General features: G+C 35.8%; 1 protein-coding gene across 2 annotated transcripts in view; it reads right to left on the bottom strand.

Annotated features, from left to right (window-relative positions):
- Positions 1 to 26,621, bottom strand: part of LOC121874702 (fibrillin-2-like) — a 123,796-nt gene that overhangs the window by 20,735 nt on the left and 76,440 nt on the right. For both annotated transcript variants that reach the window (XM_042378955.1, XM_042378956.1), the window contains 17 exons: positions 25,367 to 25,579; positions 24,361 to 24,622; positions 24,062 to 24,187; positions 23,583 to 23,655; positions 22,021 to 22,199; positions 21,528 to 21,668; positions 20,920 to 21,027; positions 17,715 to 17,945; positions 16,108 to 16,632; positions 15,754 to 15,971; positions 15,238 to 15,376; positions 14,427 to 14,696; positions 12,076 to 12,759; positions 9,667 to 9,792; positions 6,383 to 6,628; positions 5,461 to 5,606; positions 3,298 to 3,406 (listed from right to left, as the gene is read on the bottom strand). In XM_042378955.1, coding sequence (XP_042234889.1) covers positions 3,298 to 3,406; positions 5,461 to 5,606; positions 6,383 to 6,628; positions 9,667 to 9,792; positions 12,076 to 12,759; positions 14,427 to 14,696; positions 15,238 to 15,376; positions 15,754 to 15,971; positions 16,108 to 16,632; positions 17,715 to 17,945; positions 20,920 to 21,027; positions 21,528 to 21,668; positions 22,021 to 22,199; positions 23,583 to 23,655; positions 24,062 to 24,187; positions 24,361 to 24,622; positions 25,367 to 25,579 — 3,796 coding nt within the window. The remainder of the gene's footprint in view (positions 1 to 3,297; positions 3,407 to 5,460; positions 5,607 to 6,382; positions 6,629 to 9,666; positions 9,793 to 12,075; positions 12,760 to 14,426; positions 14,697 to 15,237; positions 15,377 to 15,753; positions 15,972 to 16,107; positions 16,633 to 17,714; positions 17,946 to 20,919; positions 21,028 to 21,527; positions 21,669 to 22,020; positions 22,200 to 23,582; positions 23,656 to 24,061; positions 24,188 to 24,360; positions 24,623 to 25,366; positions 25,580 to 26,621) is intronic.

Genomic DNA, 26,621 nt, shown 5'->3' with positions numbered 1-26,621 from the left:
TGAAGATGGCAGTCTTCCCAGGCTATTTCTCCACTTCACCCCAGTCTCAAAAATCATAACTGGGTCAAACCTCTAACTTCTCTTGTCATCCTTATGTCTAGCTGCTTGAGCCACATCAGCTAGACAAAGTTTCATTGATCCAACATTTCTGGTCTTTCTGAGTTTCAATGGCAGCTAAAAGGTTTCAAATATACTTAATATAGCTTACATCCTTCTGTGCATTACTTGATATGATGTAAGGTAAGAAACTTACATGATAGGGAAAATGGCCAACTCATTTGAGTAATAACTGTTGATGGTTTTGGTTGCTTTGCAATTGTTACCTAAAACTGCCAGACTGTGAAACTGGCATTCTAAGACTGAATATACGAGATCCTAAAAACATTAACAGTAAAACAAAAATATTTTATGAGTGGTGGTCCACCTAGACTGAATATTCAGTTGTCAAGGATAATGTAACAGGATAATGGTGACCCAAGCTCTAGGTTTATGGTTATTCTTCAGATATCCAGGTTTCCACCAGATATCAGCCAGAAGAAAGGAATTAGGTACTTCCTTTATTTCAATATGTAAATTTTACAGACCTCTTTAAAGGACCTGAGGCTTTCATAGTTGATTACAGGGTAAGAGTTCGGAATTTTCTTGTGGAGTTGGTGGTAGAGTGGCAGCACCAATGCATCCCAGGTTCAATCCCCAGGTTAAATGTGAAAGGGGCATTTACCAGTGATCCTGCAAACCACTGCAGTTTTCTCAAGAATATCTGTTTTTCTTCAGTACTAACACTGCACAATGAAAGGCAACCTCATCCAGTACAATGAAGGATTAAACAAACTAACAGCTTCTTTTCTCAATCAAAGAGGTAAATTTGTAGCCCAAAACATTCCTGCATATCTGAGTTTTATTCCTTACTGACAGAATTTTGTTACTTGTTAGATTTTTATTCCTAATAAAAGTCTGCTCGCACCACTAGCATCAAGGAAGGGAAGAAAATTCTCAATGGTGTAAATACTGTACCATGGTAGCTGCAAACAGAATGTTTACTGCCCAAGTAATTTTTAAAGATTTTAAAATTACAAAATCCCGAGCTTACGAACTATCTTAGATCAACCTTAAGCACTTACCTTCCTCTTATAGTACATTTGAAGATGCTTTTGTAAAGATAATTGGAACTAATCTAAAATAAATTTAACCCAAAACTGCAGTAGTGATTCGCTGATCAACCTCCCAGTGCGCAAAAATCACACACAAAAAACATGTAATGTATATCTATTTTTCCCAAACATCATTTTAACTCCTGTGGATTAAACAATACTATGTAGAAGAATGTGGAAATCAAATATGAGTCCATTACTTACCTTAGTTTGGCCACCAGTCACTCAAGGCAGAAAAAAGATTCTAACCTCTATTGTTCACCCCAACGCTCGACTTATTTGACAATTTCACTAAAAGTAAATATACAGTAGTTGAACCTTTCAACATCACTCTCAATGTATCTTCAATGCAATGTTTCAGCTATAAGTAGGTATGGTGCAGTATATATATCTTACGGTAACACACGCAGTCATTCATAATTTCCAATATACTGTATAGTATATACAACATCAACATGAAATTTTGTGAGATTTCTGAAACGGAGGATAGAGAAAACATACATCTCAGTAGGGGGGACTCAAGAAACTGACAAGTGTAATCATCCCATACTTGACCCTGCAAGATATAAAAAATTTTGTGGGCTGCATTCAAAACGCTCTGAATTTCAGAATATATGTCGCACCCCTCCACTTATCATTCGAGAATGTATGTCACAGTTATTGGGTTAAATGAAGAATCCAAATTTTCATTCAGTTCAAAAACTTATGAATTATAGAAAGTTATTGACCTAACATTATAACAAATACTGTACCAGGGTGCTTTAATAAGGAGTTAAGTGATAGATCATCATATCCATTCCCTTTATACAGTAAATATTCTGTGTTAAGGAAACATATTCATTCTTTGTAGTATTTCTTTCTAATAACAGCAGACACACACCATAATACAGTACATCTGAGTGAATAAGTTTCCTATCATGACCAACTGCATACAGTACCTAAGCAACCAAGACGCTGGTTAGTGCCAGGCCATCTCATCCAAATGTTGTACGATCATGTCTCCTACATCACACAGGGATATACAGTATCAAATTAAACTTGAAAAAAATACAATAAAATAAACAAAATAACAAATAATAATAAACTCTGAATGAAAGAAAATCCTTGAAAATTTTCAGAAAAAAATCAACTGTTTGTCAAGTTTCCTCCAATTATTTGGACTGCTGCTCCTGCAATTATTTTTCATATCTACTTTTTTCATGATGAAAAGAGTGGTTCTCCTTATCATATGGACTGTTCCCAAGAAATTATAAGATACTATTTTCATGCATCATTTTTTCCCTGTTAAACAATCTGCTATTTCAGTTTACTCAGCATTTCTGTTATTTTTTCATGGGAGCAGTTCACAGTCCTTATCATTTTATTTCAAATTTTCTAATATGCTGTACTGTTGAAAGTAAACCCTTTCTTCACCAGGGTAATTTAAGCATACAGTAATACCCCACTTTACGCGGTTTCACTTTCCACGATTTCGCATTTACGCGGTACCTCGCCAGAACCGGACTTTCACTTTACGCAGTGCATCTACTCATATACGCGGGAAGCGGCGCGGGCAGGATGCGCACAAGGTCGCCCAGTCATCAAAACATTACCGAGTTCTTCACCCGCCACCCACCACAGCCGGCCCAAGTCAGTGATAGTGAGGATATGGACTTATATGGACTTTGAGGGGTTTGACAAAGAGACCCTGCAAGCCTATGTGGTGGATAGTGATACAATTGATACAAGTGATACAGGTGAGGGCCAATAATCTGCCCTCTGCCTCGGAACCAACCGCCCATCCCTGTGTGCCCAGCCATCTTTTCTACTAATGTAAGTGTTAAAAAAACTAATATTATTGATATTTCTCTTAATTATTAATTGTGTGTGCATACCATCATAAAATTAAGATGTAATTTTTACTACAACGTAGGTATTGTGTCTGAAAAAGTGAAGTTTGGGGGTCGGGCCAGTCTCTATTGGAATTAATCCCATATGTTCTGTTGTTCACTTTACGCGGTACCCCATGGGTTCAATTGATCGCGTAAATCGGGGTACTACTATACATTCTAATAAGATCACCTCTTACTTTTGTGTACTATAAAAATAAAGTACTGTGCTTAACATATAATTAAAGATTTACATATATATATATTCAATATCTTACCAATGCATGACATTCCATCACGAGCCAATGTGAATCCTTCAGGACAATCACAGATGAAGGATCCCATTAGGTTCTGGCAACGGCCAGGGGCGGGGCAAACATCTTCACGCTATGGAAGATAAAAATGCATAATGCTGAAGTCTTTACTCACTTTAGTATCTAAAATCTAAAGCAGGAGATTGAATTAACTGGATCATTAATATACCTGTAATTAGTTTTCTAAAACATTTTTTTTAGATAATTTTCAAATTTTGATATACAGTAATTAAAACATGGAATATTCATAACATAGATGAGCAAGTTAAATTCTCTTTGTGGGGGTCAATGACTTAGTGTTACTTGAAATCAAATTTATACCTATATACTGTATAACACTAAATGGAGAGTCAAATATCTGAATATTAATGTAAAACCTAAAGTATTTTTTTTTTCAGGGATTTGTATGGGTGTCATTATATACAGTACTGTATACATACATACATTACTGCTTGAAGCATTATAATCTTCAGCAAAGCAAACACAATGACAAACACTACTCAAAGGGATGCTTGTGAATATAATGCTTGGAATAACAGGTAATGACAGATACAGGTTGAACCTCCCTAATCCGGTACTCTATTGTTCGGCACCTCCCGTCGTCCGGCATAATTTTAGTTTGCCGGACGGCCGCTAGTACCCACCGGCGCTAGTATCCATGGTTCGGCATACCCTTTGTTTACATCTGGTCCTCGTAGAGTTTGGTGCGTTCCTAGATATTTCAAGTGTTTCTGTAATATTTCACTTGTTATTTACCCTTAATATGCCTCCTAAGCATATTTATTTTATTATTTCATTTACTGTACAGATATTTTTCTTCTTTACAGGAGAACATCACCAATTTATGTACAGGTACCATAATTATTTTGTCATTTTAAGTGCAGAATGAGAATTATTGTTTATCTATTTTCGTTTATTACAATTACACTGCACAGTAGAACATGGATATAACATGAGATATGTTCCAAGAGAGGTTACTTTAAACCGAATTCGCACTAAATCAAAGTGTTGTTTAAATAGAATAATTTAGTTTGGTAGAGAAACACAAAATACTAAAAAGAATGAGTCTACCCAGATGCACTTCAGCCCATCTCCTAGAATAAAAAAACAAAACATTGTTTTTTGTAGTAGAATTATGTTAAAACAAACACTCATAAATCAACACAGCTAAAATTAAGGGATGCAAAATGGTCTATTTACTGGCTTGGAAGATGGGGGGAGGAAGGGAGGTGAGGTGATATGTTTGACAGTTGATGCCAAGGTCTAGTGCTTATTTATTAATCTCTCCTTAAGAGTGACTTCAAGTTTTTCTCTTATAAAATGTCACTAAACTGACATGGGAGAATATAATTAACATTGCTGGAATTCTTATAAGATAGTGATTAATTTGAATATAAACATGCTATAGCTTGCATTAGACATACAAAGAGCAAAAATTTTTATCTTCTGCAAAATATATGATGTTTATATTCAAATTATTTGCTGTCTTGCAAGGATTCCAGCAATGCAAATTACATTCTGTTAACTTTAGTCTGTGATATTATATAAGATAAAAACTTAAAGCCTACTGTATAACCACCAAACCCTGGCTGGGAGGGGGGGGAAGGAGGAATGGGAGGTGACAGTGACATGTTTGACAGTTGGTGCTGAAGGTCTAGTGAAGTATTTATTTGTTTATTTATGTCCTTCAGCTTGAGTTTATGTTTTTTGCTTATAAAATGTCACAGAAGGGACCGGGGAGAATATAATTTACAGTACATTGCTGGAATTCTTATAAGATTGTGATTAATTTGAATATAAACATGCTATAATTTGCACTAGACAGAAATTTTAGTAATCATTTAGTACATTATTTTGAGTACATGTACAGTACAGCTTTGCCCTTAGGATAGTGTAGCATGCCCAGAGAAACATTAGGGGCAAAATGTGAAATGATGCGCCAGATTGGCGCAGCAATATTACTATGTATTTTACAAAGATCACCTGTGGTTCGGAAAATTCTATAGTCCGGAACCGGTCAGGTCAAAATGGGTGCCGGATTAGGGAGGTTCAACCTGTAAAAATAATATTTATAACTTCTCTGGTGTCTGGTCACAGCAGATTATGTCAAAGAAGATATTATCCTACCTCAGAGCACTCATTAATATCACGACACTGTTCTCCGTTGGGTGTGAGAGTATATCCATCGGCACACTCACATCTGAATGAACCTTCCGTGTTGCGACAGCGACCATTAAGACAGAGACCTACGTTGATCAGACACTCATTCACATCTGTCCAAAAGAATGTACTGTACTATAAAAGTTTGTGGGTTATGTATGAGGTACAGAAATGCACACTCACTTATGCACATGCATGCACATTCTATAAGAAAAAGATACACTGTATGGCAAAGTGATAAAAAACTTCTCTACAGCAAAGTTTTTCACCAAGCCAAATGCAAAAATGCATTGTGTCTGTGATCACAAAAAGAGGATATACAGTATAGAGCTCCAATCAGAAGATATCTACTCATAAAAACAGAGAAAGTTCCTCATTATCTATTCGGGATCAGAATAATGAATAAAATCAATTAGTGTACAAATTTACTGCAAAAAATACTTGGACCATTCTGATTTACATAAATGACTTTTATATTTTCATGTTCAGTCATATATGTATTTGTACTGTATACTGTATATTCCTTAAACAGTTTCATGAAGTACTTCCTCTGAAATAAATTTAACATCTAATTTTTTTACATTTCACTCCCTGTAAATCTTAAATACTGTACCACTTTTTCCTTGTCAGATATTAGAACTAAACTAAAGGTAGTAAACCAGTACAGCAAATTAATTTACAATTCCAAGACAAAAGAGTTTTCAAGCTATGCTAGAGTTATTATAGTGCTTTACATGCTTTAAGCTCAATATACTGTACAAGGTAATTATATTTCGTCTACTTGGTGAATGTCTTCTATCACAACCCTAATTTTCATAACTGAAATCAAATATCAACAAAGTGAAATACACGAAGCCTAGTAACAAAGAGATTACAAGTTATAACCTACCAATGCAGTCACGGTTGGGGCCAATCTTGAAACCTCTATAGCACTGGCACTGGTATGATCCCATGGAGTTGAGGCAAGTACCATTATTACAAATGTTGGGGGAACGTACACATTCATCGAGGTCAATGCATGAGGATCGGTCAGCTGTGAGTACATACCCAGGGTCACATATACACTGAAAGCTTCCTTGGAAATTGTTGCATACACCATGTTGACACACACCTTCTTGTTCACACTCATTGGTGTCTGCAGAATAATAATAACAAAAAATCAGGAAGGGAAAATATTATCAATAATAAATTCAACTGTTAGGGAAAAGTAACAATATGGTACTTTATGTATAAAATTTCTTTAAATGACATTATCATTATATATTACTTTAATACCCTGGTTAGTGCTATCCCGTATAGGGCTGTTTTGTTAAAGAGCTCTTGCTTGCATCTTGGAGCTCTAGGGGGGAAAAAAGTAGTCAAATGTCACGAGCTGCTCTTTGTGTTTATGCACTCAGCCAATCAGCTCTAAGCACTCTGTTTACAGTACAGTACAGTACAAATTTGCTGTGCTTACACTGTGACCACGTTCTTGTTGACTCGCTAATATAAAAAATATTAGTGACTAATTTATACTCATCATGTCTGGAAAACAGCAGCAAGTTTTATGCTGCTAGTGCATTTAAAGTGCCATGGAAAAGTATCTCCTTGAAGTATCTCCTTGGATGTGAAATTACAAGTGTTGAGGCAGTTGGAAGCTGGAGAGCATCAGGTGGATGTCGGTGCTGCTTTTAACTTGGCTACATCAACTGTTAAAACTATTGATAAGAATGCAAAAAAGAAAAAAGCTTCATCCATGACCACCAAGAAGTTCTCATATTAAGTATAAGTCTTATTGTATGACATAATATTGTGTGTGGATAACTGAAGCACAATGTATGGTGTGTTGGAGATCAGCTGTTGAGGAGTGCTTGGTAACACCTAGTGCATGTACCACTCCCTTTCACTCCACCTCTCTAATCACCCATACCTTTCTGCTTTCTCACTTCATATTTTAAAATGCTATGTAACATAATGTTACCTTGTAATTCAATTGCAAGTAGGAACATTATAGAATCTAGTCTAATTAAACATACTGAATCTGTCAACATGAATTTGAGTAATGGTATGTACAAATTGGATAACTTTGTGATTAGGATGATTTGTAACCAGGTGAAAGGGTTGGATCACTATTTAGTGACCAAAATATGGTGAACACCTGCTGTTCCTAGGGACTTGTTCTCACTCCTTTACTGTATATATTAGCCTTGTTAGTAATTACTCCTTAGTCTGCACTCACCCCTGAAAATGTGAATTACACGAAAGCACTTGGGAACTTTGTGCTTTCTTTTTTCCTATGTGGTTATCAGCATATGCATGGATCACGTGCACCCATCATCATCATCAACCAGCAACATTCTACATACACACCTCAAAGTAAGTGTACTGTACTGCACTTTTGTTTAAACTTTGTATGTACTTTTCTGTGAGTTGGAACCAATTACCCAATATTCCATTGACATAATAGATTCGGTTAACGAACGACTCTGTGGAACGAATTGTGTTCGTTAACCAAGGGACCACTGTGTGTGTGTGTGTGTATATATATATATATATATATATATATATATATATATATATATATATATATATATATATATATATATATATATATATATATATATATATATATATATATATATATATATATATATATATATATATATATATATATATATATATATATATATATATATATATATATATATATATATATATATATATATATATATATATATATATATATATATATATATATATATATATATATATATATATATATATATATATATATATATATATATATATATATGTTATATATACAGGTTGTATCTCTCTAGTCCCGCATTCTGTGGTCCGGAACGATTTTAGTTTGTCCAATAGGTAGATAGGCAGCTTTTTTTCTTTTTTTTTTACTTATCTGAATTATTATTATTATTACAGGAGTATTAAATTTTTGCCCCTCAGGCCCCAATGTGGGTCAGTGACCTATGCCCGGGTGGGCTAATCCCCGTAAAAAACAATAACAACAAAGCCGCGGGAAATTAAGGTTTGTTTACATCCGGCAGTTCGGCTGCTCTCTCTCTCTCTCTCTCTGCTTGTCTATACAGAGTACAACATTTAACCCTTCAATATATATGAGCAGTAAATAAGTGTTGCTTTCATATTCTTATGTAAAGTAATGACGATATGTTTTCACGTGTGCGCACTTACATACGCGATCTCTCTTTTTTCTTTACCATTATCGTTAGCTACTTCTATTGTTCCATTTATTAACATTAAATAACATTACTTAAAACAACTATACTAATTTTACTACAGCTACAACCAAGATCTTATTTTCTTCAGTTTTATATGTAGAACCAGTCAGTCACTGGTTTTGTAATCAACAAAAGCAATGCTGTGTCATTTCCTCGTGTGTTTTAATATTCTACGTATTATTAATGAATTGTATTGCTTATTTTGCACACATAAACATTAATTCAATAAAAAAGACATTCAGTAATAAACAATAATTAATCTTTTGTACACAAGAGAAATGACGCTGTTTACACGATTATGCACGTCGTCTGCACGTTGGCGGGCCATTCAAACCCATCGAAATTCAAGTTTCCGCCGTCAAAATTTTTATTTTTTTTTGTGTGTGTTCCAATAAAATACGTTGAATTAAAAACTCGCAAAATTTGAGAAGCTACTATACGACATTTAACCCTTCAATATGTCTTCAAAGAGACCATGATGCAAAGAAAGTGGTGCTAGTACTTCCAAGCATAAGCACAAGTCACTATCTGTCCAGGAAAAGGGTGAATTTCCATGGTCCGGCACCGGTCAGGCCCCGAGGTTGCCGGACTAGAGGGGTACAACCTGTATATGCTGATAACCACAGTGATTTACTTGCATATATATATATATATATATATATATATATATATATATATATATATATATATATATATATATATATATATATATATATATATATATATATATATATATATATATATATATATATATATATATATATATATATATATATATATATATATATATATATATATATATATATATATATATATATATATATATATATATGTATGTATGTATGTATGTATGTATGTATGTATGTATGTATGTATGTATGTGTGTGTGTGTTTCAGAGTTTGTACAAAAAAGACACACAACAAGGACACATACCAACACAGTCATTTGTGAGTCTATTGATCCTGTAGCCTGTAGGGCAAGAGCAGCGGTAACTCCCTACGGTATTCTCACACTTGGCCAGACCTTGGCATGGTGTCAGCTCATCACATTCGTTGACATCTGTAACAAAGAGTTGAGTCAATGAATCATAGGTTTAATTTAATATTTCTTACAGGATACAAGGTACAGTACTGTACAAATTCATGAATCCAAATACTGTACCTTTTCATATCCCTACTTAACACTAAAAGTCAGTATCCAAACCACCACCTCTATTTAAATAAGGACATTGCATGGAGAGCTCCCCAAAGCATAGTGGGTGACATACATCTCCAGCATAACCATTAAAAAAAATACATTGAAGAATATTAAATTGTATTATAGGAGGCTTTCCTTCCCTCAACCCCAATCTTGCATAATCAACCTTTCTCACAACAGAACTGCTAGATACTTTACTGAATCTCCACAGGAGGGGTTATGAGTCCTTTATGTAGTTCTATTGAGGCTCTGCCATTGTTGAGTTGTAGCTACATTGAAAAAGTTAGTTTAATGTAAATTAAATCAAAATGTGTTGTCATTTCTCGAATACGTCTGTTCGTCATGGTTCTCTCCACCGAAAAGCCTGCCAAAAATGACGTCACTATGTGACATTTTGTCACTCAAAATATTAAGTTTATACTTTACTTTGACAGACTCAGTGTTGTTTCATAAAGTTATTAGTCAGAATGCAATTATAATATAATCATAGTTAATTTATAATCTACTTCACCAGGAAGTGATTTACGAGATAGTTAACTCGTCCCAACCCGGTAAACAAATCTGATGTCCACTGACGCACATCAGATTAGAGTAATAATCCAACACCATTATTAAAACATTTATACAAGTGATTTATGGATTATATAAATTACACAGAGAAATCCATGAAATACTGTACCCCTGACAACAGCACATTAAACAATTAATTATTACAGAAGCCCGCCATCTTCAGATACAAAGACGCTATAAATCTTCTGTTGGCAAGCTGCCAATGGCAATATCTATGACACAATTTCTCGGTGGAAAGATACATAATAATTTCCCTTTCTCAATGTTTCCCATTGTGTCCTTCCAATTTCATCATCAATATCTATATTCACTCCCATTCACATTTTCTGCTACAGTATATTCTATAACAAAATATTCATAATCACTTATGCATACCTATATTATCTCACCAATTCAAACTCAAACTATTTTTTTCCTCTTGTATATCACTTAAGTTTTTAATAATTTTGCCTCATCAACCTTAGAAATCATTAAAAAAATGCTCAACTGTTTGCCTTCTATTACTCAGGTCACGGTTAAGGACTCAAGTTTCACTTGCAAACTAAGGATGCACCAGAACCATAATACTGTATCAAGGTCTCACCAGAACCGGAACTTATAAAATGTTCTGGCTGGAATCAGAACTTTGGATATTACAGCTATTAAAATTTTGCTCAAGTTGTTTAAGTACATGACATTCAAAAATCTTAGTACTGTACTGTATATTATCGGTAAATGTTAATTTTTATAGTAATTTTTCAAGTTAAAGCTACAAATATGAAGGCTTAGGTTATTTATTGTTTACTTAATGCAGTGGTTCCAAAACAGAGGGCTACAGTATTGCTCAAAGGTGAATCACACATGCTTGCTAAATGACATGCAACCTTGTATTGTTGATGCCTTCACTGCATGTGATATTTCATAAATTACATTAAATGGAAATCAAAAATTTTTTGTCATTATATATAATTATGCATATTTTGATTTTGATTTTCCATATATTTAATATATCATGTACCATGTACAGTACAATAAATATGATTTAAGATGAAATAAAATTTTTGTTACACATACTGTACATTAATATTCATCAACCATTCAGTACCTGTACTTCTTTATGCTGCAATATCCATTAGAAATAGAGAAGCATTAACAGTGAATTATATTTTAATTTATGAAACAGTAAACAGTACCACTATAAAAAGTTCCAGTTCCGGCCGGATATTTTACCAAAGTTTCGACAGGAACCGGAACTTCATAAAAATTAAGGTTCTGGTTGGAACCAAGTTCCAGTGCATCCCTATTGCAAACTTTTACGTGATGTGTAATCCTCTCGCCTGCAAGCATATATAATTTTGATATAATATTCCTATAATAATAAATTTAAAAAAGAGAAAAAAAAGGCTTGCTTCTCCAAATACCTCATCCTTATTTTGTCATCCTTAATGAAGCTACAACCACAAGATTTTAACCTCTATCTATTTAAAGTTATTCCATTTCTTTTATGGAGAGTATTTATAAAATTCTATAACCTAGAGAAACATGACATATATGCCACTATTGCACAAAGAAATAAAAGTAACTTTTATTGCCTACCAACACACATGTGACTGGGTTCATCATAGTGGAAGCCAAGATTACACTCGCAGCGGAATGAGCCCATGGTGTTGATGCAGCGGCCATTCTTGCACATCATGTGACCCATCAGCTGACACTCATCAAAGTCTTCAGGTAAGCCAGTGATGGGATTGATCACCTGGCCAGGATCCACTGGGCCAGGACCAAACTCACGTCCAGAGTCACCAAAGTCATCTCCAAAGCCATCTCCAAAGCCATCTCCAGGTCTTCCATCTCCTGGTCTTCTATCTCCTGGTCTTCTATCTCCTGGTCTTCCATCTCCTGGTCTTCCATCTCCTGGTCTTCCATCTCCTGGTCTTCCATCTCCTGGCCTTCCATCTCCTGGTCTTCCATCTCCTGGTCTTCCATCTCCTGGCCTTCCATCTGGTCTTCCATCTCCAGGTCTTCGTCTTCCATCTTCAGGTCTTCCATCTCCAGGTTCCCTACCCCTAAAGTGTGTTTCTTCTGACTCTAAACTATCTCTGTCTCTATCTCCTGGATGTATACCATCTGGACCAGTAATTCTAGGATCAGGATCTCCAGGGCGTCTAGGCCATGAACCATCTGGCAGTCTTCCATCATCAGGTCCTCTTCCTCTTCCTCCATCACCTATTGGACCAGGTCCTACACCATTTCCTGTGTAACAGAGCTCACTGTAGGCCACTGTAAAAAAAAAATTTAAATAAACAAAATGACTCAATATCAATATATTACTGAAGAAATGTAAACTCTCTGGTGCAGTGCTAATAGGGCCAATGTAAAAAAAAATCAAAATTTTCAGGAGAGGCAAAGTATTATAAAAAATTTATTCCTATTGTAAAATTAGCCTTTAAATATATATTTGCCCAAGGCAAATACAGCTGGAAGCCCCCCTACTAGAAAACTTTATGTCCCAGGTTGCTGATCTGACTTTCTGCCTCATTTACACACAATTGCAGGGTCTCAATTGTTTCTCTTACTTTGACAACACAACATATATATATCCTTTCTCACTCTTGACTTGTTTTATTTTTTCCATTTTTGTATTTATTCATGGTTCAAAACATTTTCAACCTCCCACGTCTAGATGTGGGTCAGTGACCTATGCCCGGGTGGGATAATCCCTGTAAAAAAAAGTATCAGAAAATAATGCCATTAAAGTGACATTCACCCATTTTACATCAAGGTGATCAGCAGTTGTGAGTACTGTACCACATTACACATTGACCATTTTGCAACTAATACTCTGTAACAATTCTTATCATGTTCATGAACATCGTAAATGTTCATACTGCAAGATTTGGACACAGAAATGCGATTCTCAAATAAAAATATACAAAAGCTCATTTTTAATGGCATGAATATTTGCCATACATTGCAGCTTCAAGAGCATTGCAGATTACTGAAACTTATAAAACATAAAATATGATTTACTAAAGTAACAGCATAGTATTTTGCTTAAGTTGTTTAATGATATGAAAACCCAAGAATCCCAAACAAAATTGTGAAAATAATAATACTTAATAATCCTTTTGGAACATGATGAAACACAAAATAACCCAGGATATTTCAGCACTAACAAACTTCCATTAGCTATAAGACATCTTTGACCCCCAACTTCTTTGGTTCATCAAGGTAGTACTGTAATCCCCATTACTCTCTGAGTCATCCCTCTTTAAGGCTCTGTAGAAGAGTTGGTTACCTTCTCAGATAAAAGGAAGGAGATCCAGGAAGTCCTAACATTTTTAGCTGGTATTTTTTCATCCAGATTATATCATGTGAACCAGAGAAATCGTCTTGTCTGTCCTGTGATATTAAGAATGCCCTTCCTTGTTCTCATAAAAAGTAAAGATTGGTATGATATTGGCTCAAGGCACCTTGTCTACTCAAAATACCAATAGAGATAGAGTTTGGCCCTCCTTGCACTAAAACATACCTCACCAAGATATTGTTTCATAAGCAAACTTAAAAATGAGCTTTTTTGGACCTTGGACTTTTTTTCTATCAACTGGAGATTTGAAAGTGAAACTACAAATAAGTAAAATCATTAAAATTATATCAGATAGCTTAGAATAAAAACAACTTATATGACTATTTGGTCTATCATCTTTAAACCTCAAATGGCGACCAAGGATTTCCAACTATGCCCTCATATGCACAAACAATGGAATGCAAGGAAAAATAACACATTCACTGATGTTGGCTACCATTAAGGATTAAAAATTATTGGTTCATGAGAAAATATAAAAATTGTAGCAGACATGAATGTAAATTCTTACATTTACAATTCAAGAAAACTACAGTACCAATGTTTCATTATGCATAAAAGTATACAACAAAGAACTACTTACATGTATTCCTCCCCGGACATGGCTCACAATTGGAACCCCAAGCAGCACCCATTGAGCAACAACATTTCATTTTTGTGATATCAGCCATCATTGGAACACTGCAATCTCCATCTTCATACTTCATAAAGCAAGTTTCTACCCTCATATCAATACATTCAGCTCGGTTAGGCAGCAGCATGTAACCTTCTGGACACTCACACTCAAAGCTGCCGATGGAGTTGTGACAGAGACCATTTTTACATTTATTCCTGTCAGCACATTCATCGATATCTGAAGAATAACAAAACTTTGTTAATCTATTAGTTACACATCTTTTCCATTTATAGCACAACAGTTTAATTTCTTATTATGTTTGTATCCTGTAGCCTCATTCTTCTATAATCAGTAAAATACTTTCAAATGAATTGGGCACACTCTTACAATGTTATGATTCATTTCTCAGAAAAAGTAAATTTCCTTCATGGGGTTTATCGTGGTGAACCTAAAGCCTCACTGGTTTTAAAATTTTCAAAGTACCCACACAGCAAGGAATTCAAAGCACTGATTCAACTCTCTTTTTCTGTAGATTTACAATGATTTATAAGGCTACACAATTCAAAACCCTATACATGGCAGGCTATGGTAGAGATTGTTCTAGTCAGTGGAATCTCAAAAGTAAGTGCTTCCATCGTTTTTAACTTAAGAATTGATTTCATTATGGAGATGAGCTGGAGCAAGATACAATTCTACCTGACAGCACAGCAGGTTAATGGAACATTTGGGTAGGAAAAAACAAACAAAACAAAACTTAATCTCTCTCTCTTCCCCTTACCTATACAAAGTGATCCTCCAGCATTTAACCGGTAGCCTCGGTCACAAGAACACATGAAGGAGCCAAAAGTGTTGGAACAACGACCATTATTACACAAGTTCTCCATCTCAGCACATTCATCAATATCTTCTAGAATTACCTGAAAAATTAATTATAATTCACCTTATTTTGGTAACAATTGCCTGATCTTAAAGGAAACTATCTTTGATGACAACTGATGAAAATCTGCAATAATAAAACTACTTTATATTTCATAAATTTACAATTATCTTATGGGATCTATGCTATTCAACCAAGTCTAAGGGGTTAGAGTACAAAAGTACACCCTGTAAATAGCAGCTTGGCACTAAGCAAAATATTAGCTTCTACTTCCAGCTCTAACCAGAGCCCTGCCAAGGTCTCTTTTGGAAATATTTTTGACATTTGAAGCAAAAACCTGTCAGGTCATTGCCACATCAACAATTTCTTGTTGTTGACAATATGAAACACACTACCTACAGCTGCTTGCATACTCACAGTGATGGTGTTTGGTCGGAAACCTTCACCCCCCGGGCAAAGTTCTTTATATTCATCAGAATCCTCAGGCGGACACACCTCACACAAAGGACCCCAGCCCTTGCCAATAGAGCAGCAGCAAGTGGGCCTAGTTACATGTTCACCTAATGGATCACGGCATACACCACGTCCGCCTCGTACACCTACTACGTCTAGATAACATTCACCCTTACGACGATCTGGCAATGGAAAAATATATTATGAAAATTCTTCTATCAATGATGTTTTCACTTCAGTATTAAGATTTTATTTGCAGTACTGCAAAACCTGTTTTCTTTAGTCTTAATCTAAAAGTTAAATAAAAAGATTACATACCAACACATCCTTCACCACTGCTGATAAGTTCATAGTGAGGTGGACACTCACATATATATGTCCCTTGCTGGTTGATGCATGTGCCATATTGACACACATCAGGATTATCACACTCATCAATGTCTGTACAGTTACCACCAGTTTCATCCAAGTGGTAGCCTTCATCACAAATACAGCGGAACATACCAAATATGTTCTCACACTGGCCATACACACATAAGTTACTGAACATATCACACTCATCAATGTCAACACAAGCTTGCTCGCTGTGAGGGTCAGGATGCATGAAGCCCATTTCACAGTCACACTGGAAGGATCCAGGGTAATTAAGGCATTGGCCATTCTCACACAAAGTTGGGTCTTGAGTACACTCATCAATGTCTTCACAGAAGAAACCATCTCCACGGAAGCCAGCATCACAAACACACTTGAAGGAACCATCTGTGTTTATGCACTGTGCATCCCGGTCACAGCCACCATTGTTGGTTAGACACTCATTTACATCTCGACATGTCTTACCATTACCTGAAAAAGTTGAACAGAAAAGCTACTATCACAATTTTGTTGAATTCTTCCTCTAAATTAAATGTGGTGGCACAGAGTATTTGACCATTTCTTGGTATAAGTGAGATTAATATTGAATGGAAATTTCAGGGTGAGAGAGATTCAAAGAAAATAAATGGCTATAAAAATCGATGAGCGAGTACAGAGACTTTTCCTGAAATGTTTAAAAATTTTATCGACACAAGGTATATATGCATATGTACATAGAAGCAGAGGAAGGACGAGTTGAAGATGATTGGGAACAGTTCAGATGTGCCATCTTAGAAAGTGCAGGTAAGGTGCATGGGAATAAGATATTAGAATGAAAAACAAGACGAGGAAATAGTAATATGAGAGGTTGGCAGTCCTGCTCATTAAGGAGAGGAGAATGAAACATGAATTCTTGGTGCAAGATAGGACTGACAAAAGAGGGGGGAAGAGTATGGAGCAATTAAAAAGAACATAAAAAAATGGCAATGAACACAAAATAAAAACAGACGAAAGATGGGGAGAAGTTGTTACAAAGTTTTAGAGAGAACAAAGAGGTGTTCTTAACCCTTTAACTTTGGGAAGCCACTTTTAATATTTTATTTGGGTAATGCCAGACATCGAACAGTGAAAAAAATTATGGAAAATCAGGTTTTCTTAAAAAATTAAAAAAATCTGGTAGCCTTTAGTTCACTCACTTCTCACTTCCAAGTATGAACGATGTATGAAAACATTTACTACACTAAAACAGCAATTAACCCCTTCATTCGATGTTGGGTGGTTTTGTTGTCATAACAATTTTATAAAGAAAAGATTTCATTAGTAAGAATGAATGATTGACAATGAGTTATGGGAAAATGTGTGTGCATATTTGCTCTAGTTTCTGGCCACTCTACATTAAGCTGGCAAATGCATAAATAAAAGAGTAATGCAATCATACAGTTGGAGTTAAATAATGAACAAAAATATGGAGTTTGTCACATAATGTAAGTTTTATAATTTGACCATATGCAAAACGTTAAGAAACTATCTTTCATTTCAACAATTCTTGCAAAACAATACAATGAATGCCTTACCAGTAAAACCATCTCGACAGCGACACTCATAGGTGCCATCAATATTTACACATTCAGCATTCTGGTCACAGCGGAAAGTACCAAGGGTACATTCATCATCATCAGTACAGCCAGGGCCCAGCTCTGATTTGACACTGTAGCCATTCTCACAGCGACATGAAAATGATCCCACTGCATTGTCACACTTGCCATTTTGGCAAAGGTTGGGGTTCATCTCACATTCATTTACATCTGTAACATAAAAGAAAAGTAATTTACTCAAAGTATTAATTCTATAACAGGGACAAGTACTTCTGTAGAAGTCAGTGTAAAGAGAAAACTTTTATGGTGAAATAAGTTGTCCCATAGTCATAGTGTTATAAACGGAAGATTCACCTCGGATTTTCTGATGATGAAAAAAAATGTATTGTATATTAATAACAGGGGCAGATCTGTAGGGGGGAGGGGGGGTGTCCAGACCCCTTCTTTTCATTAGAAAATTCCAAAACAGTACTTTTTCTTTAATGCAGCATTGTACTCAGGCTTTCTGTATAGTAAAAAGATATTACTATTAACCTCAGAATATCTCTTAGTATCAAGTGCACATGGCCTCAAAATGCCCATAATATTGGTCAGATTTCAAAAATTTTCTTGGGGAGCTTACACCTCCCCCCTAAAACCCCCCAGCTGGGTAGGCTCACTGTGCTCACTATGTTCCCCCACCCACAACTTTATGGACCCCCCTTTTGATATTCCTGGATCTTCCCCTGAATAATAATTATAATAATAACTGTAACTTTGGGGCTTTCATTTGTATAAAAATGCACAGGATAAAAAGTTAAAAAACAGAATTCACTTGACACAAACAACACATCCCCGATCCAACACTAAAATGATCCTGAATAAATTATCCAGAAGCCTATTTTAATAAAAGATCCGTTATCCAAATACCTGAGCAGTATTTTGACATGATATAATGATGGAGACTCAATTATTTTATGGGAAAAAAGAAGTAAGCAATGTTGATATCAGAGTCTATAAAGTCGGTTCTAATTAACTTAGAAACACCATTTTTATTACCACAAAAAAATCACATATAGTTTATCTAATATATTGGTTAAATAAACATATTTAAAAAATAAATAAACAAATCTATAACATGGAGCAGTGTGTGTCACAGCCAAGACAATGGCATTTTCCATCCTACACTAAGGAAAATTTTCCCGCGAGTCAAAACGACTCATCTCATATGGAGCTGTATTTATTTATACAAACACCTCTGTACATGTACAAAAAATTGTAAATAAACAAAATAATGTATACAACTACTGTACTTACTAGTAGATGCTGTTGTTTTGAGCCTCAATAGGCATACTGTTCACTCTGCTGAATGTAATATGTTCCTGTAATCACTTTTTTGTCTTAGCACTTGTGCTGGATTAGTGGGTTTCATATTACTGACCTTCTGATGCGATGTCCGGTCACTCATTGTTGTGGTGAGGGATCAGTCGGTCTGATGACCTGAAGATGTCTTGAATAAAGATGGAAGCTAAGGTGCTCCAGTGTTTCCCACTTACTGAATGTACATTATTTTTGCACGTTTTTTTTTTTGTACAACCTCCAAAATTCGGAAAAGCCCAGGTACCGAGCATTCTGAATTTTAGAGGTCCATGCACTGTGAATCCAACCCAACTCTGAGAATGGTATAGATTGTAGTGGAGTGGTGTGGTCTAAAGATGTTTAGACACATTTTTAAAAAAAATGTATGACAGGAAAACACACATATCAGTGAAAATACCTTGTAGATGGCACAGTTTTTTACTAAGTTATCCATTTTGTATGTGCAAAAAATATGTATAAAGGGAGAAATATAGTGAGGACTGTCTGTTTGGTATCAGATACCATGACAAAACGTCTGTAGCTGTCGCCTTCATTGATTTCACTAAAGCGTTCGACCTAGTCGACCACAATATAATCATCAACAAAGCTATTGACCTCGGGCTTCGGAGAAGTCTTATACCATGGCTTACAGACTTCCTCAGTGACCGACACCAAGCTGTACGCTTCCGAGGGGCTGTCTCCACCTTTCAGTCACTCACCTGTGGCGTCCCCCAAGGCACCAAGATGGGACCACTCTGCTTCCTTATGCTCATCAATGATGCCCTAAGAGAAACCCCTGCTCGCTGGAAATATGTCGACGACTCCACCATTGGGATCAGCGTCAACAATTCTGCTCCCAACTATACCGCCTTCAGGATTTATTGAACAGTCTCCAAAACTGGGCCACCAACAACCATGTCACCATCAACCATACCAAGACCATGGTTATGCACATCAACCTCTCCTCCGACATTGTCCCACCTCCTTCCATTACTCTAGGTCCGAACACACTCCAGGTTGCAGATTCCACGAAGCTCCTCGGCGTCACCATAGACAACAAACTAAATTGGAAACCACACGTCAGTGAAGTTGTCAAATCCTCCAGTTTCCGTCTCCACCTCCTCCACCGACTCAAGTCCCTCGGAGTTCCTGCACACGAGCTCCTCAGTGTTTACACAACATTCATACTTCCCAAGCTCACCTATGCCTCCCCCACCTGGTCTTCCTCCCTAAATGCCACACAACGTAAACACCTAGAAAAAGTGCAAAAGAGGGCATGCAAGATTATTCTCTCCCTTCCTACTCCACATATCAAGAAGCGCTCAACACACTGACCCTTTCGACTCTCACTGACCATCACCACGACCTCATCTGCAAATTTGGTAAGAAGCTTCTACACCATCCTCGACACCGCCCTACTACCACCTGAAATCCCTAGTCCGAGAATTGCTGTTCGACACCACAACCGCATCCAGCCCATACGTGCACGAACTGATCGCTATAAGAACAGCCCAGTCCCAACCATTGTAAAAATTATCAATAACTTGTAATAAACCAGTGTATTCACTCCCAGTAAACACTACTCCTTGCACTGTCACTATGTTGAAATGAACTGTAGTTTGAGCTTTTCCCCATCTAGTTATTATATGTCTTATTTGTGTCACTTATGTTACTTGTATATTATTTGTAATTCGAAACCCATTCCCCAAATATGTAACTGTATATTTTCAGCCTTCTGGCTGCCAAGCTCTTTCAATAAACCGTTAATTATTATTATTATTATTATTTAAGTTTTCATAATCAAGAAATTTCTTGGATAAAACTGAGTGAGTGAAGTATGACTCACCAAGACATCCAGGACCATCAGCATCTGGAAGTAGGCCTCCCTCACAGGTACACATGTAGCTGCCTGGAGTATTGGAGCATGCACCACCTGCACAGATTTTTGCATTCTCTGGTGGAAGAATAATATGATTTCATGCCAACAAAAAATTTTAAATAGTAAATTATCATTAAATTAATATCTCAGAGTAACTTCCATACAGAAGTACAATATACACTAAAACTTCAGAAAAGATGTTTCTAAGCATCAGCAATGGGAAACTAATCTATCAAACCTCATACAGGTCTCTCAGAATTTGAAAACATGAAGAAGCTTGTCTCTCAGAATTTGAAAACATGAAGAAGCTTATCACTTAAGTTAATAATAAAAAAAAATTAAGACATCTAACTTAAGATTTTCATATACTGTATCTAAATGAGCTTTGTAAAAGGAAATCTATCATATTTAAGAATCCAGTAATGTCATAAACTTGTAATTATATTTCCTCTTCTGATCTAACAATTCAGATTTAGAAGATGTAACTTCAACTAAACATACCATCTTCAGTAATAAGACAGTTGGTGAAAAAAATAAAAAAAATTATATTCCTCTGATATCAATAATAAACCCACCTTTGCACTCATCAACATCTGCACAGGAGCGGCCATCCATGAGTAGCATGTAACCAGTGGAGCAGGAGCATGAGAAAATTCCTGGGGTGTTGATGCATACATCATCGCATCCACCATTATTCACGCCACATTCATCAATATCTATATAAACAAATCAAAGGAACATATAAGGTCACATTTATTATTTGAGAAAGAAATTTTGCCATTAACAAAACTTACGTTTTCAAGAAAGTTCTTCATAAAGTGACTGAAAATCTTTGCACAACTTGATGAATGTAAACAAATGGATAGACCAAAAGAAAATACATTAAACAATATACACTGTACGGTAGTTGTTCCTAATAACAGAATTTCTTTTATATATGTCTATATAAAAGCTACTGTGACTATATTTTATCTACTTATGAATAAACAATGCAGTAACAGTAGATAAAAAATATGGTTATCAAAATTCGTCATGTACTCAGTAAAGATTAAAAAAGTGGCCCCCCACCTTCACAGTGAGACTTCTGTCCAGTCTGTTGATATCCATCATTACACATACACTGGTAAGTGCCCATCATATTCTCACATACACCATTTGAGCAGATTCCCGATGTGCGAGAACATTCATCAATATCCTTACAGAAACGCTGGTCTGAAGACAGTTCATGTCCTGGAGGACACTCACATCTGGGAACATAAGTAATCCTCAAGTAAGGAAAGACATAACTGAATGAAGCATGAATGATAATATTTTTTAAGCAAGAACTAAATTAGAATTTTAACAGAAAGAGACTAAAGGGGACAAAAGTTCAGATAACTGGAAAATTCAGATACGTATACAGTAGTTGGAATTTGGATAAAAGGAATTGCACTGCTCTGTAAAAAAATTAAAAGGTAAATGATTAAAGCAATTTACATTTAATATCAGAAAATTTTTATTTAATTACAGTCAACCCTCGCTTTACGCGGTCCCGCTTTACGCGTTTCCAAGTTTACGCGGTACCCTGCCGAAACCGGAATGCTCACTTTCCGCGGTATGTGTGTACCCTTTTACGCGGAGAGCGGCGCGAGCAGGGTGCGCACAAGGTCGCCCAGTCATCAAAATATTACCGAGTTCTTCACCCGCCACCCACCACAGCCGGCCCAAGTCAGTGATAGTGATAATGATAGTGAGGATATGGACTTATATGGACTTTGAGGGGTTTGACAAAGAGGCCCTGCAAGCCTCTGTGGTAGATAGCGACACAATTGATACAAGTGATACAGGTGATGGCCAATAATCTGCCCTCTGCCTCGGAACCAACCCCCCATCCCCGTGTGCCCAGCCATCTTTTCTACTAATGTAAGTGTTAAAAAACCAAATATTATTGATATTTCTCTTAATTATTAATTGTGTGTGCATACCATCATAAAATTAAGAAGTTATTTTTACTACAACGTAGGTATTGTGTCTGAAAAAGTGGAGTTTGGGGGTCGGCCCGGTCTCCATTTCAATTAATCCCATATGTTATGTTGTTCACTTTACGCGGGCCGCCGTGGGTTCAATTGACCGCGTAAAGTGAGGGTTCACTGTAATCACCTATTTCCTGTTTACTTGTTTTTTCAAATCTGAAACTCCTCTAAATGCTAGATTTTCCTTAATTCTTTTACACTTTTTCTTCCACTTTCTCTTCTCTCCTTATTTTCACGACTTTAATTTTTATCGAATTCACTAACAACTTGTGTCTAGTATGTATTCTTCCAAACATTTTCACTAAATTTTTTTATTTTTCTATTGAACTGCCCACTAGAGCAATGTAATCTGCAAAGAGCAATGGATTTACCTCCCATATGGATGATCTTACCCTCTTCTTTGTCATTCTTACATTTACTATCTCACTAACCCACCAAAAGATATCAAACCACTGTATCAATACTACAAATCTTTGATGAAATCCTACTTTCATTTGGAACTTACTTTACTTTTCCTAATAAATTTGACACATGCTTTATTCCCCCTATAAAAACTCTTGGTAGACTTCAACAACTTTCTATTTAATCTATGTACCTTTCAAAATTGCCAAGACCTACCTGAAGCTGCCTGGAGTGTTGATACAACGACCTCCACGACAGAGACCAGTGATGCGGTCACATTCATTGATATCTGTGGAGCTCACAAACAAATACATGATAGATATATCTTATTATATTAAGCTCTGTCCATTATCAGAATTTATGTTGTTAATAATTTAGTTTCAAGGACTCTTTCTCTATTCATCAAATAAAATAATTTTACTAGATCCTGAGAACTGTGTATGAATACATGTGCAGTACAGTATGGTATTGTTATATGTATAAGTTACAGTACATGATTAAACTTAGAAAATTTCTATCAGGTGGGGAATTACAGTGACTATCATTCCTAAAAGTAAAAATAATATAATTTACAATAATCATGAATTTGTTCACTAAATTCTCTTGATCCTATCTTTACAACAGTATTATCTACATTGTCCATTAAGAAAAAAAAACACTAAGTGCTACAAGTTATGTTGTATTATTCAGCTCACCCATGCAAACTTGCATCATCATGGTTGATTCAAAGCCTTCATCACAGTCACATATGAATGACCCAGCAATGTTCTGACAGGTTCCATTACCACAAACACCATGCATGATGCCGCACTCATCAATATCTGCAGTAAAGATCAATATTCGCCTCAGTTTTGCATAACATACCATATATAATTTTTCATTTGCTAATAAAAATATCCAAGTGCAAAAACATGACAGTTATATGAAGTGCCTCAAAATATATTTAAAAGCAGTTGCGAATGTAATCAAAACATCAGCAAAACTCAGGACTTACCAACACATTTTACTCCGTCTTCATCCAGTGCGTAACCTTGATTGCAACGACAAGAGAAGGAGCCAATAGAGTTCCTGCACCGGCCATTGTCACACATGTCAGGGTACATAGTACACTCATTCACATCTTTACGTCCATCATATCCATAGCTCTTGGGGCAAAGTTCATCAAAGATATCAGTACCAGGGCGAGGGCAAGTTTCACATGCCTCTCCCCATGCCTTGCCCACTGTACAGCAACATGTTGACTTTCGGAACAGCCCCTGCAACAAAAGACATACATTTTGACTTAAAAATGCTGAAAAAGCTATGGTACAGCAGTAATGTACCATGAATCTCTCACCAATATATCAAGGGTTTGTGTCCTGCTTAGCCCAGACACACATTGTAAGATAAGTGTTATATAGTATGACCCTACTGAAACATCACATCAATTCCGGCTATTGGAGAGTTCTGGGTTTGAGGGTTCTGGCTAACGGAGATATTACTGTACATAACAGTGTCTACTCTATCAGATCAAAACAGTAATTTCAAAATGTAGAGACACATACAGTACTTGGTACATGTTTCTCATGCTATACATAAGGCTCAGTTTGGCCAACAGCATGTTGCCAGATCTCCTTCCAGTATATGACAAAAAATAAAAAGTACAAAAATTGGCCATTTACCATCAGAGGAAAAACTTGTGTCATTTATACTGAAAAATAAGAGAATCTTGATGGACATTCCAAATTTGATTTTGTTACCATTTCTTGTTTATATTTGAGTACTACAATCTTAAGTTTGAGGAGTCAACAACCAAGAACACTCTCTCTGCTACAAGATTCTGTTATTGCCTATAATATGGTGAAAGCAAGGAGCTAAATAACTTCTTTCCTCATGAACACCCTAATACAATGGTAAATTGATCACCATGTGCATTTTGCTTTACCAGAATGTAAATCTTTCTACTAACAAAATACCATTATTACATGCATGAAAACTTAATAACTAACATAATACAGTACCTCCAACTCTTTGCTGCATATTCCATTCCTATACTCAAGGAAACATGTCTCCTCTCTCAAGTCCAGGCACTTGGTCTTGGTGTCATCGAGGGTTAGACCAGGGGGACAGTTGCAGGTAAATGAACCATCAGTATTAACACACTCACCACCACCCTGGCAAATTCCAGGGTTCAGCTGGCATTCATTGATGTCCTGACATGTCTTACCATCCATCTGAAATTAAGTTATTATAAAATACTGTATTTCACATCAAACAATAATCTAATCAAAGTTGCAAGTGACCAAATACCCTTTGCAGCTCGTTCTTTTACTACCTCTGTAAGTTTTATAGAAAAGCAATGTTTAAAGAAAACTTACATCAAATGTTTTAAGTTATATAACCTATAGTGAGAACAAAACTTCTGAATATCAAATATTTCTTCCAATGATGCATTTAGTCTCAAAGTTTTGTGGTAAATTTATAACCTCCTACATACTAAAATGGGGACTTACAATATAACAGAAGGATAAATTTGAACACGATGAAATGGAACAATTACAAATCTTTAATTTAATATATTTTGACAGTGCACATTGTTTCCTGACATACAGTACTTGGTCAACCCAATTTGAACTGCAGTAATTAGAAGCGTGAAATGTTTCTGTGGTCATCATCAAGAAATTACAGTACTGTACTCTGTAGTTTATTCTGCAATAATAATTCTTTTTAAATCATCAGACTATGAAAAATACAACCAAGATGAGCATATACTTACCATAAAATACCAATCATGTCATCAATTTTGCATATACTGTAGAGTAGTGATAGATATCTCAACTAATCATATGATAGGAAATCAATAAAAATTATTGGACTATGAGTAGATGCAAACCGAATCTGAGGAACCATAGGATATCTACAGCTGCAATATGAAGGTAACTGAGCAACAATTCAAAGTTGAGGATAAAAATAATCTTGAGATAATGAATGGACATACAATAGGACAGGTGCCTCTGCCACAAAATGTGAAAATGGATGACACAATACAGTCAAAATTGCATGGAAAAGTATATGGAAAACAACAGCGTAACACAAAATGAATACAGTAATACCCTGTTGTAACACATCCCAGGCTCGCTTGCTACCCGCGAGGAAACATTTAGATTTTCTGTCGAGCCGGTGACTTCCAGTAAAACTCTGCCCATCGTCTTACTCCTCTCATGATCCTACTAGAAACATCCTTTGGTGCCATCGAAGTAACCAATCACATTTTTA

The sequence above is a fragment of the Homarus americanus genome, unplaced genomic scaffold, assembly GCF_018991925.1.
Source record: "Homarus americanus isolate GMGI-L3 unplaced genomic scaffold, GMGI_Hamer_2.0 scaffold34360, whole genome shotgun sequence".
NCBI lineage: Eukaryota > Metazoa > Arthropoda > Malacostraca > Decapoda > Nephropidae > Homarus > Homarus americanus.
This window is presented reverse-complemented; position numbering and strand designations above follow the sequence as displayed.